The sequence below is a fragment of the Palaemon carinicauda genome, chromosome 19, assembly GCF_036898095.1.
Source record: "Palaemon carinicauda isolate YSFRI2023 chromosome 19, ASM3689809v2, whole genome shotgun sequence".
In the NCBI taxonomy this organism is placed as follows: Eukaryota; Metazoa; Arthropoda; class Malacostraca; order Decapoda; family Palaemonidae; genus Palaemon; species Palaemon carinicauda.
Genome location: NC_090743.1, coordinates 20,839,334 through 20,857,101, shown reverse-complemented (window position 1 = coordinate 20,857,101; position 17,768 = coordinate 20,839,334). Strand labels below are relative to the sequence as shown.

The 17,768-nt window shown below is 41.3% G+C and overlaps 1 protein-coding gene across 4 annotated transcripts in view; it reads right to left on the bottom strand.

Moving 5' to 3' along the window:
- The window catches only part of LOC137658506 (uncharacterized), a 329,004-nt gene that overhangs the window by 9,651 nt on the left and 301,585 nt on the right, over positions 1–17,768 (bottom strand). For all 4 annotated transcript variants that reach the window (XM_068393277.1, XM_068393278.1, XM_068393276.1 and 1 more), the window contains one exon: positions 8,032–8,129. In XM_068393277.1, coding sequence (XP_068249378.1) covers positions 8,032–8,129 — 98 coding nt within the window. The remainder of the gene's footprint in view (positions 1–8,031; positions 8,130–17,768) is intronic.

The window sequence follows — 17,768 nt, the reverse complement described above, 5'->3', positions numbered from 1 at the left end:
GTGCGGGTGTACTGGTAAAATATGAGAAGAGCACAACTCATGAGAAATAGATCTTAGTTCAGAGACATTCTAGGTCACACCTCATCATGAATTCATTTATATCTGTTCCAATATAAACCTAGATATTATCTAAATAAACAGATATACAGCTAATATTGTTAATTTACTAAGAATTGCTATTTGAAAATCTGTCTTTTGGTTCTAACTTACAGAACGATGTGATCCTATCCATACTATGATACAACTGTTTGAGCCTAAAAAAATGTTTCTAAAGACTCAAAGTAAATGCATCTGGCATTAGAGGCATAAAGTGAAATGCCTCGTTATTAAAAATGGCACAGTAAGGTTGCTCATCTGCGCTTGTTCAAGCTTTCACACTATGAATGGAATACGAAGAAAAGTACAACAAATATAAGCCTAAACTTTCCTGGTCAGCTGAAACAAAAAAAAAATGTATGCCATTCCATTAAGTATTTAACCAACTTACCAAAGATTTTCATACTAAGCTTCCATCATTTTATATGGTCAAAACATTACCTTGGGACTGATTTGGGTCTCATCCTTAATAGATGTATACCAAGGCACGAGTCCAGACATGCGACTTGGTGATCTAAGTAAATCTTTATATGTACTATAATGATATTCTAAAAAGTTCATCCGACTTCATTAACTGACAGCGTTATCAAATATCAACTCAGGCGATAAAAATTTTTCTTTTCAGAATACAGAGAATGGTAGAGTAGTATTAAACTATGAGACATATCTAAATTTTCTTTCTACATAATGTACAAGTAAAATCCTCCACCTTACTAAAACAACGTGCAAATATCATCTATGAGAACAAATAAATATATAATACTAATATGCTTGCTAAGTTCCCTAGCAAACATACATAAAGTTCGTGAAAGTATTTTTTACATCTATAAACAAGGGATGGCTGACTAAGCTGAACTTTAATTCCCCGCTTCCTGAAGAGAGTTGAATACAGTAATTGGAAAATTTTAAAATGTACCAAAATAATAAGCACGCTATTCTTAATATGATTATGTGATAAAAAAAAAAAGGATCTCATCTGACATGGAATTGAATCTAAACCAAATCAAGACAAACAAGAAGTCCTGTGAATTACGTATTACAACACTAAGACAGTTCTTACTCAGTGACAGTACATACTAGGATACAAATCTTACCCAGCAGGTGTTTGGATCAAGAAAAAATTCCAGTCTGGATCTTTTCAAAATTGAGTAAAGCCTTCAAAATGATATTTTCATAATAAAATAAATTTTTGAATATACTTACCCGCTGGTTATATAAGAATGGCTAAAGTCTCCTGACGCCCTGGCAGAAAATTCAAAATCTTGCGCCGCTATCATAGATATGCCAGGTGTACACCAGCGGCCTCGCGGTACCACAGGTAGAACTACAGTATACCCACAATCCTCAGATCTTCCATGCCTCATAGTCTCTTAGAGGGGAGGAGGGCGGGTTTTTAACTTATATAACCAGCGGGTAAGTATATTCAAAAGTTTATTTTATTATGAAAATATCATTTTTAAATATAAAACTTACCCGCTGGTTATATAAAAATGGCTGATTGACACCCTTTGGTGGCAGGTCAGAGACAGCTACCTATTTGGAAATTCACTTGAGCATTACATAAATAACTCGCCTGATAAGGAAGCTGACAGCAATGATACTCTGCCTCATTTTGTCCGCTATCCTTAGGAGATCCAGCGATCCACTCGGGGCTGATGATCCCTAGGAACTGTCAAACAGTACAACCACCCATAACATGACAGGACCTCAACTAATACCCTTGTTCCAGGCGCACTCTAGGAACAAATTGACCACCTGACCAAACAAAAGATTGCGGAAGACTGACGACCAGTCTCCACAAACAACCATAACTTTACGAGTTCCAAGAGATAGAAAAGGGGTATTAGGAAAAGGGAACGGAGTGGTAGATCACTCGCCTACTATCGCATTCGCTGCTACGAATGGACCCAACGTATAACAGTCCTCATAAAGAGTCTGAACATGTTTCAAATAATGAGATGCGAATACTGACTTACTCCTCCAAGAGGTCGTATCCATCAAACTTTGCAGAGAACGATTCTGTTTGAAAGGCACTGAAGTCGCTACCGCTCTGACTTCATGTGTCTTTACTTTGAGAAGCCTCTGGTCCGCCTCATCGCACTGGGCGTGAGCTTCGCGAACTAACAGTCTAATGAAAAATGACAAGGCATTCTTTGACATGGGCAGTGAGGGTTTTCGGACTGCACACCACAGAGCGTCTGAGCCGCCTCTCAGATTCTTTGTTCTGTCCACATATAGCCGTAATGCTCTTACTGGACAGAGCACCTTCTCCAACTCATCTCCCACCACATCATAAAGGTTAGGGATCTAGATTTGGGCCATGGCCGGGTAGGATTCTCATTCTTGGCCAAAAACCCCAGTTGTAAGGTACAAATGGCTTTTCCATCCCAAAAACCAATGTTCCTGCTTAAAGCGTGTACTTCACTTACTCTTTTAGCAGTGGCTAGGCTAACCAGAAACAAAGTTTTCAAGGTTAAATCCTTAAAAGAAGTAGAGTGCAAAGGCTCAATCCTGTCACTCATGAGAAATTTAAGCACCACATCCAAATTCCAGGCAAGAGGAGCTGATTGTCTTTTCTTGATGGTATCAAAAGACTTGAACAAGTCCTGCAGATCCTTATTATTGGAGGGGTCTAAGTTCCTGTGCCTAAAAACCGTCGCCAACATACTTCTGTAACCTTTAATTGTAGAGGACGAGAAGTTATGTTTATTTCTAAGGTCTAGGAAGAAATCCGCTATCTGGGTTAGAGAGCTACTGGATGAAGAAATCGCGTTAGCCCTACACCATTCTCTGAACAACTCCCACTTGGACTGATACACCTTGATGGTGGAAGACCTCCTTGCTCTCGCAATAGCCTTGGCTGCCATCTTCAAAAATCCTCTAGCTCTAACGAGTTTTTTGATAGTCTGAAGGCAGTCAGACGTAGAGCTCGGAGGTTTAGGTGGTTTCGAGCCAAGTGAGGTTGTCTGAGAAGATCTGGTCTTAAGGGAAGGCTTCTCGGGAAATCTACCATCCATTCCAGTACCTCTGGAAACCAGCTTCTTGACGGCCAGAACGGAGCTATCAGTGTCATCCTGGTTTCTTCGTGGGATACGAACTTCTGTATCACTTTGTAGAGAATCTTGAATGGGGAGGCAAGCATAAACCTCCATGCACGACCAATTCATTAGAAAGGCGTCTATGTGTAAGGCTTCGGGATCCGGTAATGGTGAGCAGTAACACTCCAGTCTCTTTGTCTTTGTGGTTGCAAAGAGATCCATGAGAGGATGACCCCATAAACGCCACAGACTTTAGCAGACGTCTCGGTGTAAAATCCATTCTGTGGGGAGAATCTGACCCCTCCTGCTGAGTCTGTCTGCACTCACATTATTGACTCCCTGAATAAACCGAGTCAAAAGTGTCACTTTTCTTTCCTCTGCCCATATGAGAAGAGGTCTTGCTATCTCGTACAAAGTCCATGAGTGGGTCCCGCCTTGCTTTGTTATATAGGCCAGAGCTGTAGTGCTGTCTGCATTGATTTGGACTACTTTGCCCCTGATAAGCTTTTCAAAGCCTTTGAGGGCCAGATGTATTGCCAAAAGCTCCTTTTGGTTTATGTGGAGAGCTGTTTGCTCCACTGTCCACGCTCCCGAGAGCTCCTTCTTCCCCAGTGTTGCCCCCCACCCCGAATTAGAGGCGTCGGAACACAACACGAGGACTGGGCTCTTCTGATGTAAAGACAAGCCTTCCTTCAGTCTGTACTCGATGTTCCACCACTGAAGATGAGACTTGATGGAGTCCGTGATGGGAACGCTTTCCCTGTCGAGATTGTCCCCTTTTTTCCAATGCCGATTGAGATGAAACTGAAGGGGACGCAAATGCAATCTCCCCAGAGTCACGAACTTCTCTAATGATGAGTGTGTCCCCAGAAGGCTCATCCATTCCCTTACAGAACTGAGTTCCTTCTTCAGAAAAGCTTGGATTTTTTGGAGAGCTGACTGAATCCTCACAGGCGACGGAAAAGCCCGAAAACTCCGACTGTGAATCTCCATCCCCAAATAAAGAATCTCCTGGGATGGAGTCCGTTGCAATTTTTTCGAACTCACCAGGAGGCCCAGTTCCTTGGTTAATTCCAGTGTCATTCTTAGGTCCTTCAAACAGCAATCGGCTGAGGAGGCTCTTATCAGCCAATCGTCCAGGTACAGGGAGGCCCTGATTCCCCTCGAATGCAACATGCTTGCTACATTCAGCATGATCTTGGTAAATAATAGAGGAGCCGTGCTGAGCCCGAAACAAAGAGCTCTGAATTGGAAGACCTTGTTTCCGTCCATGAATCTCAGATAACGTCTGCAGCTGGGATGTATTGGAATATGAAAATAGGCGTTTTGGAGGTCTATTGAGATCATCCAATCGCCCCTCCTTACCGCCGCAAGAACCGTCTTCTGAGTCTCCATCATAAACGTCGTGTTCTGGACGTAACCATTTAGAACACTTATGTCCAGAACCGGTCTCCACACCCCCGAACTCTTGGGAACTAAGAAAAGTCGGTTGTAAAACCCTGGAGATGTTACATCTTACACTTCCTCTATTGCTTGTTTTTCTAATAATAGAGACATCTGAAGCCGCATGGCTTGCTTCTTCGGACCCTCCTTGTATTTGGGCAAAAGATCCACCGGATCTGTGACTAATGGAGGAATTGATAGGAATGGGATCTTGTAACCCTACTTTAACACTTGGACGGACCAGGGATCCGCTCCATTCCTCTCCCAGGCCTTCCAGAAGTAATTCAGCCTGGCACCTACTGCTGTCTGAAGGCTAGGGCAGTCAGACTCTACCTCGGCCGGTCTTGGTTCCTCTGCTCCTAGGTTTTCTCCCGTATGGTTTGAAAGAACCCCTTCCGGAAGATTTACCACGAAAGGACTGAGAAGGTCATACACCAGTAGAGCTTTCCTTAGGTTTACGAGATGAAAAAGCAGAAGGTAAAACTTTCCTGGCCGTATTGGCCACCAAATCATGCGTGGCCTTCTGGGTGAGAGCAGTGGCAACCTCCCCTACCAACTCTTGTGGAAATAAGGTAGCTGACAAAGGAGCGAATAGTAGCTCCGATTTCTGGTAAGGCAAAACTCCTGCCGAGAGAAAAGAACACATAGTGGCCCTCTTCTTAATTATTCCAGCTGTGAACAGGGCAGCCAACTCATTAGAGCCATCCATCACACCTTTGTCCAAGCAGGACATCAAATGAACAAGGCCACTAGTGTCCGTGCCCTTCATTTCGGAGACCCTCTTGCTTAAGGCTCCCAAACACCAGTCTAGATAATTTAGCACCTCAAAGGCCCTGAACAAACCCTTAAGTAAATGGTCGAACTCTGCCATTAACCACCATACCTTTCTTTTCCTTAAGGCCAGACGACGAGAAGAATCCACCAAACACGAGAAATCTCCCTGGGCAGAAGAAGGAAATCCCAAGCCCAGCACTTCACCAGTCTTGTACCAAACACTGGATTTAGAGGCCAGTCTTGCGGGAGGAAAAGCAAAGGCCGTTTTGCCAATAGTTCTCTTTGAGTCCATCCAGGAACCCATTAACTTCAAGGCTCGTTTAGAAGAACGTGAAAGTACCAGTATAAACCGGCACTTTAGTTGCTTTACCTAAAATAAATTCCGATGGAGGAGAACGAGGGGCCACAGGGGTGAAATGTTCAGGAAAAATGTCTGTGAGAATTAACATAAATTTCCTAAGATCAACAGCATGTTGATAATGTTTGTCTTCTTCATTCTCAGAAACTTCTTCTAAAGGTTCGTCCACGTCAGAATTCTCTTCAAGTTCATCTTCTGGCAGTGCAGCAACTGCTGCAGCCTGAACTGAAGGATCAAGGTCTGAATGAGACCGCTTGCCATGATCAATAATTGTATCTAACTGAAGAGGAGAGGCAGAGGTTGACTGATGTGTGATGCTATGGATGGGTTGACGCTCGACGTCAAGGGTTAACTGCCGTGTGTCGTCACGTGGACGCTTAGCATCCGCTCGCTGTTCAAAGGAACGATGCTTGGTGTCAGGAGTCAACTGCCGAATGTCGCCGAGTGGACGCCTAGCGTTCGCTTGCTGTTGACGCCGACGCTCTATGCCGTCATAAGTAGACTGGTGATGGTCGTCCCGTGCACTTGCTGTTGACGCCGACGCTTCATAACGTCAAGAGTTGACTGCTGAGAGTCGTCACGGCGACGCATTGCGTCCATTTGCCGACGCTGGCGTTCCTCATCACATTCGGAAGTCGATATTTGTTTGGCAACAACTTTCTGACGTGACTCATCTATATCAACCTCTGTTGAGCACTGCGAATGGGAGACCGCCTGTGCGATAACACGTCAGCACTAGAGACCACAGGCCGCCTGTGCGACAACTGGTCTAACGTCTGACGCCCAATCGCACTGCCAACAGCCGGTTGATAAGACTGCAAGAACGACGAGAGCTATTGTTTCATGTCCAAAAGCATAGACCACTTAGGATCGTTAGTCCGCAACACATTCGACTCCTTTTCTAAAGGGATATCAATATCACTATCACCACGCTTTTCAGGTGACGAAAGCCAGTCTGAAGGAAGTGGTGGAGCATGAATAGTAACCTCCGCAACAGACACAAACTCTGAATCGGACCGTAATCTATCTACACAAACACCGTGGTCCGAGCGTTTCGCAGCCGTACAAGCGTCGAGAGAACAGAAACGCTCAGGTGTATCCCACGTACTACAGCCTGGACGTGCAGGCGATTCTGGACGTTAAATAAGTGCGTGCGATCTTTTGAGCGGTCTGGACGCGTGACGCCAGATTTCACAACCCAAACCTTCATCGGAGGATGGCGATAACGTACCAACCTCATCTTTCCTACGATGAGGGTGAACGACCTGTGCTACGGCAGCAGGAATGTTCGAGGGGACATCCGTACGATTGATGAAGCTTCTCGTTCCGTTTTGCCATCCGACATTACTTCTCCCATGGGTTCGAGAGCTCGAAAGAGGTCGTAGGCTTGGCGAACGACAAGATCGTGCAGACGCACCCTCCACAACACTGAACACATTCGAAACACTTTCCACATTTCCGTCAGAGTCACGATTTTTCAGTACCTTGATTTCAGAAAATATTTTATTTCTATCCGCCGCTAACGACTCAACTTTTTCACCAAGAGCCTGAATAGCGGTCAACATGTCTTTCAAAGAAGGTTCCTTCGGTTGCTGATCTACCACTACGGGGGAAGGAATAGGATCATTTACATTAGGTAAGGCTACCTCAACAGATCGTGAAGAACTACGCCTAACCCTGTCCCTCTCTAATCTCTTAACATACCGTTCGTATGTTACCCATTCACTTTCCGTTAATGAAAAACATCCATTACATCTATCCCCCAAAAGAACATGGTTTTCCCCAACATTCAATACAAATATTGTGTGGATCTATAGAACCCTTAGGGAGTCGAGTACGACACCCTTCACTAACACACTTACGAATAACGGGAGGGGTCGGCCATATTGAATGGTTAAGAGAAAGACCGACAACGAAAAACAAAGGTTAAATTAATAAATATAACCCCGAACCAAAAGATTTCAAGATTAAATGAAATAGAAAACAATTAAACGTTAGCCCAAACTCAAAAAACAATGTACATCACCAAATAACGTCCAAACAGAGTAAAACAGCGAGAGCGAATTTCCAACATTACAGCCAGCTATGCGGGCAGAAGAAGTTCTGAGGCTTGTGGGTATAGTTCTACCTGTGGTACCGCGAGGGCGCTGGTGTACACCTGGCATATCTACGATAGCGGCGCGAGATTTTGAAGTTTCTGCCAGGGCGTCACAAGACTTTAGCCATTCTTATATAACCAGCAGGTAAGTTTTACATTTAAAACTTTAGATATAGAATGTTTTTGAGGAAAACTAATGAATCAATTCCCTCACTAATACTTACTCAGTTGTGAGAGCATATAACTGGCAGCTAGGATCTGCAGATAAATTCAAACATACGTAACATTCACATCCAGCAAGGGGATGAGGTAAACATAACTCCTGCGAATAAAAAATGTTAAATTTTCAAAACTTTATAACAAATTATTCAAATTTATTTTTAAGACTAATCACAACATATAAAATAGTTCATAGTTTTATGAATACCTTAAATAAGCAAAGTAACCCTAGTTAGTTACAGGAGTGCCTTGAGGACTATCATGACGGACAAAATATCGTGATATCTAATCAACAGCTAATCAATACATGCACCATTTATATCCCCACTTAGGTATGCAATAAAAGAAATTTCAAAGCCAAAATCAGCATTGCTTCTATCAATTCACATTATGTACTGGGCCTCTGTTTAGTTAGATTCCATCTTTAAAATGTGCATTTTTTCCCTAACTTTATCTGGTCCAAGTCTATATTTATTTTCTTGTAACTTGAGGACCTCTTTTTACAGGCTGGTATTATTCCCTTCCCATATGCAACAATGTTACCAATTATTCCTTTCTGAACAAATGGCAAAACCTAAATTAATTTTCCACTAATATGTGAGCACTGTCGCACTTCATGATTCCTTGCATTTTTCCAGTAAGTACTAGTCCCTGGAAGTATGTTTAGGAATAGAAGGATGGATGTATCGGCCTTGTGTGAGACAAAGATGAAAGGAAAGGGTGAAGTGATGGTTGGTGAAATGTCTGGTAGATCTAGTGTCTGGGATTGAAAGGGGAAGAGCGAGAAAGGGTGTGGCTTTATTGCTGAGTGAATGGATGACAGGTAAAGTAGTGGAATGGAAGGAGATATCATCTAGGTCAATGTGGGTAAGGGTTAGGTTGGGTAGGGAATGTTGGGCGTTTGTCAGTGCGTATGGGCCAGGTAGTGAGAAAAGTGAAGAGCGGAATGATTTCTGGAATGAATTAACTAGGTGTGTAGAAGGACTGGGTAGAAGGAATTATGTAGTTGTCATGGGTGACTTAAATGCTAGAGTGGGCGCTGGAGAGGTGGAAGGTGTCATTGGGAAGTACGTATGGCGTACCAGGTGAAAATGAGAGTGGTGAGAGACTGGTAGATATGTGTGTTGAACAAGAGATGGTAATAAGTGCTAGCTTTTTAAAAAAGAAAGATAAAAACAAGTATACATGGGTAAGAGTGGCAAATGGAAGAGTAGTAGAAAGGGCATTAATGGATTATGTGTTGATAACTAAAAGAATGTTTGGAAGATTGAAAGACGTGCACGTGTTTAGGGGTATGGCTAACGGTATGTCTAATAATTTTTTGGTGGAAGGAAAATTAGTTGTAGCAAAAAAGTGGGGGAATAGAGTAGGTGGATGTAAAAGGGAGCTAGTGAGGGTTGAAGAGCTAATAAAACCGGGGGGTAAAAAGTAAATATCAGGAAAGGTTGAAAAGGGCATATGACGAAGTGAGAGTAAGAGAAACTGGTAATTTAGAGGAGGAGTGGAAGTTAGTAAAAGAAAATTTTGTTGGGATTGCAAGTGATGTGTGTGGCAAGAAGGCTGTTGGAGGCAACATGAGGAAGGGCAGTGAATGGTGGAATGAAGGAGTGAAGGTAAAAGTGGAAGAGAAAAAGAGGGCTTTTGAAGAATGGCTGCAGAGTAATAGTATAAAGAAGTATGAAAAATATAGAGAAAAATGTGGAAGTAAAGCACAAGGTAAGTGAGGCAAAGAGGGCAGCTGACCTGAGGTGGGGTCAGGGATTGGGTCAGTCATATGAAGAGAAGAAGTAGTAGTTTTGGAAAGAAGTGAAGAGAGTAAGGAAGGCTGGCTCAAGAATTGAAGAGACAGTGAAAGATGGAAATGGAAGGTTGTTAAAAGGAGAGGAGGCAAGGAAAAGGTGGGCGGAATATTTTGAAAGTTTACTGAATGTTGAGGATAATAGGGAGGCAGATATAATTGCTGTTGCAGGTGTTGAGGTGCCGGTGATGGGAGATGAGAATGAGAGAGAGATTACAATAGAGGAAGTGAGGAGAGCACTAGATGAAACGAGAGTAGGAAAAGCATCTGGTATGGATGGTGTGAGAGCCGAGATGCTGAAGGAAGGGGGTGTGACTGTACTTGAATGGTTGGTGAGATTGTTTAATATGTGCTTTGTGTTGTCAATGGTACCAGTAGATTGGGTTTGTGCATGTATTGTACCACTATATAAGGGTAAGGGAGATGTGCACGAGTGTTGTAATTCAAGAGGTATTAGTTTGTTGAGTGTAGTTGGAAAAGTGTATGGTAGAGTAATGATTAATAGGATTAAGGATAAAACAGAGAATGCAATCTTAGAAGTACAGGGTGGTTTTAGAAGAGGTAGGGGTTGTATGAATCAGATTTTTACAGTTAGGCAGATATGCGAGAAATATTTAGCAAAAGGTAAGGAGGTTTATGGATCTGGAGAAAGCGTATGATAGTTGATAGGGAAGCAATGTGGAATGTGACGAGGTTATATGGAGTTGTTGGAAGGTTGTTGCAAGCAGTGAAAAGTTTCTACAAAGGTAGTAAAGCATGTGTTAGAATAGGAAATGAAGTGAGCGATTGGTTTCCGGTGAGAGTGGGGCTGAGACAGGGATGTGTGATGTCACCGTGGTTGTTTAACTTGTATGTTGATGGAGTGGTGAGAGAGGTGAATGCTTGAGTGCTTGGACGAGGATTAAAACTGGTAGACGAGAATGACCATGAATGGGAGGTAAATCAGTTGTTGTTTGCGGATGATACTGTACTGGTTGCAGACACAGAAGAGAAGCTTGACCGACTAGTGACAATTTGGAAGGGTGTGTGAGAGAAGGAAGTCGAGAGTTAATGTGGGTAAGAGTAAGGTTATGAGATGTACGAGAAGGGAAGGTGGTGCAAGGTTGAATGTCATGTTGAATGGAGAGTTACTTGAGGAGGTGGATCAGTTTAAGTACTTGGGGTCTGTTGTTGCAGCAAATGGTGAAGTGGAAGCAGATGTATGTCAGAGAGTGAATGAAGGATGCAAAGTGTTGGGGGCAGTTAAGGGAGTAGTAAAAAATAGAGGGTTGGCCATGAATGTAAAGAGAGTTCTATATGAGAAAGTGATTGTACCAACTGTGATGTATGGATCGGAGTTGTGGGGAATGAAAGTGATGGAGAGACAGAAATTGAATGTGTTTAAGATGAAGTGTCTAAGGAGTATGGCTGGTGTATCTCGAGTAGATAGGGTTAGGAACGAAGTGATGAGGGTGAGAACGGGTGTAAGAAATGAGTTAGCAGCTAGAGTGGATATGAATGTGTTGAGGTGGTTTGGCCATGTTGAGAGAATGGAAAATGGCTGTCTGCTAAAGAAGGTGATGAATGCAAGAGTTGATGGGAGAAGTACAAGAGGAAGGCCAAGGTTTGGGTGGATGGATGGAGTGAAGAAAGCTCTGGGTGATAAGAGGATAGATGTGAGAGAGGCAAGAGAGCGTGCTAGAAATAGGAATGAATGGCGAGCGATTGTGACGCAGTTCCGGTAGGCCCTGCTGCTTCCTCCGGTGCCTTAGATGACCGCGGAGGTAGCAGCAGTAGGGGATTCAGCATTATGAAGCTTCATCTGTGGTGGATAACGGGGGAGGGTGGGCTTTGGCACCCTAGCAGTACCAGCTGAACTCGGTTGAGTCCCTTGTCAGGCTGGGAGGAACATAGAGAGTAGAGGTCCCCTTTTTGTTTTGTTTCATTTGTTGATGTCGGCTACCCCCAAAAATTGGGGGAAGTGCCTTGGTATATGTATGTAAGTACTAGTCCCTGAGGCAGTAGCCTTCTGCCTTCATAATTTTTTCCTCTCTGACTGGTAGGATAATCTTTATTTACTCATAATCCAACACTCTACTTCACTTTAGGCGATTCGCTGCACTTATTCACTACACAATTTTAGTATCACAATGCTGATGACCCCTGTACAATACAAAACTACTGTAATATCAAAATTTGTAATCAACAAAGAAATTGCTAATTCCTTGTAGATAGCAGGTTGGCAGGGCACCAGCCACCAGTTGAGAAACTACCGCTAGTGTGTTATTGGATCCTTTGACTGGCCAGACAGTAAATACACTGGATCACTCTCTCTGGTTGACTCATTTTTTCTTTGCCTACACATACACCGAATAGTTTGGACTAATCTTTACATATTCTCGTCTTTCCTCATACACCTCACAACACTGAATTTACCAAACCTCTTCACTCAAGGGGCTAATTACTGTACTTTAATTGTTCAATGACTACTTCCCTCTTGGTAAGGGTAGAAGAGACTCTTTAGCTATGGTAAACAGCTCTTCCAGGAGAAGGATTCTCAAAAATGAAACCATTGTTCTCTAGTCTTGGGTAGTGCCATAGCATCTGTACCATGGTCTTCCACTGTCTTGGGTTAGAGTTCTCTTGCTTGAAGGTACACTCAGTCACACTATTCTATATTTTCTTTTCTTCCTCTTTGTTTTTTTTTAAATAGTGTGTTGGGCAGGATAATAGAAGGGCCATGGATGCCTGGTGGTTTATCAAGAGGTTGTCTTTTTCTTAGCCGATTCTTTTTCTTCTCAAACCATCCTTACTGTCCTCCCTTCAGTTGAAGTGGCTATCCTGAAGGGTATTTAGCCTTGCATTGTATATCGGCTCCTCCATGTTGACCAGTTTTTACGACTTCCTTTACATAGTCTATGGGTTTGATCAATCACTTTATCTAAATTTCCGTACATATTGTTTTTGTTATCATTCTAGTTAATTTAGTTCTTAAGTATGATGTAGCTTTTTTTTACCATTACTTCTTATGCCGTCTGGAGACAATGAGCGAAATCCGGGACCAGTACATCCTAGATTTTGTATATGTTGTCTACTGTATTGCAATATTTGTGGTCTTCATGCAAATATTCAAGACTTTACAGTTGCGTCCAGACAGTATGATATTCTTTTGTGCTCAGAAACTTTGGTTTTTAAATTTGAGGCACTCCTCTGAGCTCCTTATAACTGGTTTTAAGAAGCCAATAATGTTGAAAAGCAATGACATCCCTAGGGCCAGGGGAATGGCAGTGTATATTAGGACTGAATACCCTGCTTCTCATAAGTCCTGCTATGAATGTGGATGTCATGAGATTCAGGTAATAAAAGTTTGTGTCAGGCATAACAACTTCTATTTGTGTTTGATCTCAGAATCCATGTCTGGATGATTCTATCTTCGATTGACTTCTTACCATTAAGGCTAAGATACAAAATGATGATAGAAAGACCTCTTTTATCTTTGTTGGTGATTTCAATGCTCACCATAGGGAGTGGTTAAATTCTGTTTTTCCTATCGATTGCCATGGCTTGAGAGCTTTAGACTTTGCCTCTGAATCATGCTAAAGAATTAGGAAGCCTTTGCAACCTAAACCAATACCGAATAATAGAAGACTTTAGGTAAAGGTCAATGGTAATTCTCCAGCGTCAACAAGGAGGCTTAGAATAGGCAAAGTTCTAAATGCTCATGTTGCCAATCTTATACCAGTATGGTGTATAGAATCTAAAATCTTTAGTTGACTTGGGGTGGTTGAGGAGTATATCTCACATCCATAACTAATTCAAAAAAAAATTAAGGCCTAGTATAACTTTAAAATAGTTTTGCAGTCTGCCCCCATGATGTATGGGACAAACTTTTAAAAGCTTCAAAGCATAAGAAATTTTACTTTTAATAATTTCAAGTGAGGAACTTATGTCAACCTACAATCAAATATCAAGCCTAAAAACCTAGCTTCACCTGCACAGGGGATCTGTTAACCTTAGGCGTACATATCAGGATTTGGATGTACTCCCCGAATACGACAGAAATGGACACCAGTAGTTTTGCTAGTCGAAAACTTCCCATTCATATCAGCCCACTGAATAATTTTGTCAATTGCGAGCTGTAGTTTTCTCTCAACCATTGCCATTCTAACTCCAGCAAATGATATGGAGAGATCATCTACAAATAGTGTTGAGAGAATATCTTGAGGAATGACAGAGGATATCACATTAACCCTTTAACCCCCAGGCTAATTGGAAATTTCCAACCATTAACCCCCAGGGGGTTATTTTTTTCCCAGCACATTTTGCAGTATATTTTTTTTAAATTGCTCTAACAGCCTTAATTTTTGTCATAGAGAGGTCAGGTTGGTGTCATTCTCTTAGAAAATGCCTGAATTTTTTAAAAAATTATCAAAAATAGGAAAAAAAAATTTTTTAAAGCATTTTTTTGCAAGGACGTACCGGTACGTCCATGGGGGTAAAGGGATGGCTTTTGTGAAACGTACCAGTACGTCCTTTGGGGGTAAAAGGGTTAATTGCTGGTGCAAATGGGGTTACACTTAGCACACTACTCTGGAGAACTCCTTCCAGACCTTTTCTCTCCGATAGTTTCCCCCTTTCTCAATTGAAAAAATCTGTGAAATAAATAACCCCAAATTATGAATAGTTTTAAGTATACCATATCTCCATGCCTTTTCAAGGTAAAAAACAAGACTGATTGGAAGCGAAGGCTTCACAAATAGCAGACTCAAGTCATATGAACACATCAGTTGAGGAGTGCAATTTTCTAAATCCACACTGGATGGGAGATAAAATACCCTTTTTTTCAAGGTACCACATCAGTCTTGCATTGACTATCTTCTCCATGCCCTACATAAGCAATATGTCAATGCAATTGGCCGATACTTTGCTGTTAAAAACTTATCCTTACAGGGTTTTAAAAAGGCTAAAATAATGGCTAATTCCCTAACACTTGGATAACTATGATCAAGCCATAATCTATTAATAATGCTTAAAATAAATAACTTGGCATGAACAGGTACAGGTTTTATCATTGCACATGCAATTCCATCAGGACCAGGGTCTGTATTGTTGCAATTAGCAAGTGCAAAATCACATTCCCTTTTGGTAAAAGGATTATTGTAGGATTCCTGCTTTTCTGTTGCCAAAATTTAGCATTTTCTGTTCTTCATTGCTACTATACTGGTAACCAGGAGCTACTTTACACTTACTTGATAAATTGGAGAAATGATCAGCCAATGCATTGCTAACCTCAGTTGCTCCAGTAACATACTGACCATTCACCTTCAACGCTGGTGGTGGGTTGGGGGTGAATTTGCCTACTATCTTTTTCACTTTCCTCCACACAGATAACATTGGTGTTCTACTGTTAATGGAGGAAACAAAAGATACCCAAGATTGGCGCCTAGCTTTTTTCATGACACTACAAAACTGTGCTCTGCATTTCTTGTATTTGATTAAATTCTCCTCAATACAGCATCTGCGCAATAGAGTTGAAGACCTTTTTGTGGCTCTGTGCAGGGCATTTAGTTCTGAAGACCACCATGGGACTGGTTATCGTTTGAATAGCCCTGTTGTTTTGGGAATGAAATGACTCCTGCTGTGCGAAAAGTTAAATTAAATAAGTCTATGGCATCATCAACACTTTCAAACTGTTCTGGATTTCCTTCAATTTCGGCTAGCTCCCAAAATCTATCCTAGTCCACCCTGTCAATATTCCATCGTAGCAACCTCTGTAAAGGTGGACCATTGTTGGTGTTTATAATGATTGGTGCATGATCACTAGTATGCCAATCATCTAATGTTTTCCAATTAAAATTGGCAAGACAGTTAGAGCTTGCAATTGATAGGTCAATGCATGACTGCATGACAAGGTACCTGTCTGAACCTGAAAGTGTGTGGGCTCTCCTGTATTAAGGAGACCTACAACTTCATTCTCCACAATTGATGATATAATATTACCCCTTGCGTTTGCCAAAACTTAACCCCATAAAGGATGCCTACTTTTAAAATCTCCTAGAAAGAGAAAAGGTTGTGGGAGTTGTTGAGTCACCCTCTAACAAATTATCATACGAGATGTTATCATTTGAAGGCAAGTAAAGAGAACAGATTGCATATTTTCTCCATATATCTATCTGTACAACCACTGCCTGCAGAGGGGTACAGATAGACAAAGATATTTGGGGAACATCTCGACGAACGTATATAAGACTTCCCCCATGGCTCCCTGCTTGTTGATCATAAGGTGTCCTATAGCTAACACTCTCAAGGACAAGGAATAATAGTATCGAGCTTGCTTCCTATAGACATACAATTATAGGAGTGTTCACATATGAGGAGCTAAAGTTCTTCATATTTTGCCCTTAAACCCTGGCAATTCCATTGCAGAATGAAGGAAAAAAACTATAATTCATTTTTTGGAAGACACCTTGGATGAAGTCTTCCCACTGGCAATCTTTGATCTAACACTATTTCCCAGTGGTATCTCTAGAGAGGATCTTGATTTACTGGATTTTGTGTTTGTCTTTTTCTTTGTGTCTTTCTTATCTAATTGTTGAGGTGGATGGTGGACCTCAACTTGAATTTCTGATTTATTTATTTAAGTTGTCTTATAAATGATCAGAAACATCAGCAGACAAGACATCATATTTATTTGAAGTCATGACTTTAATGTTTCCTATGGTAGGAGGCAAGAGACATGGAGGTCTCTCTCTCTTTTTATTAAAAGGTGGTGAGCTACCGGGCTTTTGCACTTTCCCCACTACAGGTGTACCAGATAATTTGGTTTAAAGTGGAATCTCCATTAAATCATGCAAGGACATGACCTGGGAGAGGTTAGTACTATTGTTTAGAATGGGAGTAGATGGCTTTTGAATATTTTTCAGATCTTTAAGGATCTCTTTTTATCTTTCTACACTTTCTGGATATAAATTTTCAATGACTTTCATCCTCTTTAACTACTTCATATCTTTCTATATGTTAGAAGTGAGGATATTATTTTCGTCAGTGTGCTTTGGCAAGTTTTTCTTCAAAACCATTGGAAAAGGTTGCCCTGGCCTTATCTGCTTTTCAAGACCTCTTTTACGAGCCTCTTTAAAAGTAACTCTTTCATTGGTCATAATGGCCTGAATTTCTTTTTCAAAAATAAACTTAATACAGCTATTAGATATAGCTGGGTGTACTTCCCCACAATATATACAACTTGTATTTTCTGTGCATGCTCCAAGACTATTTTTCCCACAGTTGGCACAAACAGCTGGCTTATTATTTAGTTTTTCCTTGCACTTCTGGCTTAAATGGCCATACATTTAGCAATGATAACATTGAAATGGTAAAGGGATGTATGGTTTCATCTTTAAAATCGCCAACCAGCTTTAATAACATTAGGTAGTCTACACAGATTAAGTGTTACAACCAAAGTATCGAGAGAAATGCGTTGTTCTCCAACTCTTTTTCTCATTCCGACTACTTTGACTACTCTTTGACATTTCAGTTCATCCTCAATTTCTTTTTCCTCTAGGTCTGGCAATTCTGGATCATATTTCACACCCCTACTCTGGTTGAAAGCAAGGTGCGAAACACATTTGGCACTATTGACCATCCAATGATGTAAGAGTTTTTAATCTTATGCTTTGTATTGGGGAATAGTTTCTATCAACAGACTTCCATTTCCCTGGGGAAGGATTTTTGGCTGCCATCCACATATATCAATTATTTCCCTATTAGCTTTAAAAACATTCAAATGCTTATGTCTTACATTTTCAAATTCCAAAATAAAAATTTTTTCATAATACACTACTTCATAGTGACCAGGTAATACTTCTGCTTTTCTATATTTTTCTGTACTGTCATCATTTCTCTCTCTCTCTCTCCTTCTCTTAGTGTTTTCTTATAATCATTCTTTAAATAACGTAAATAAGGTTCTAA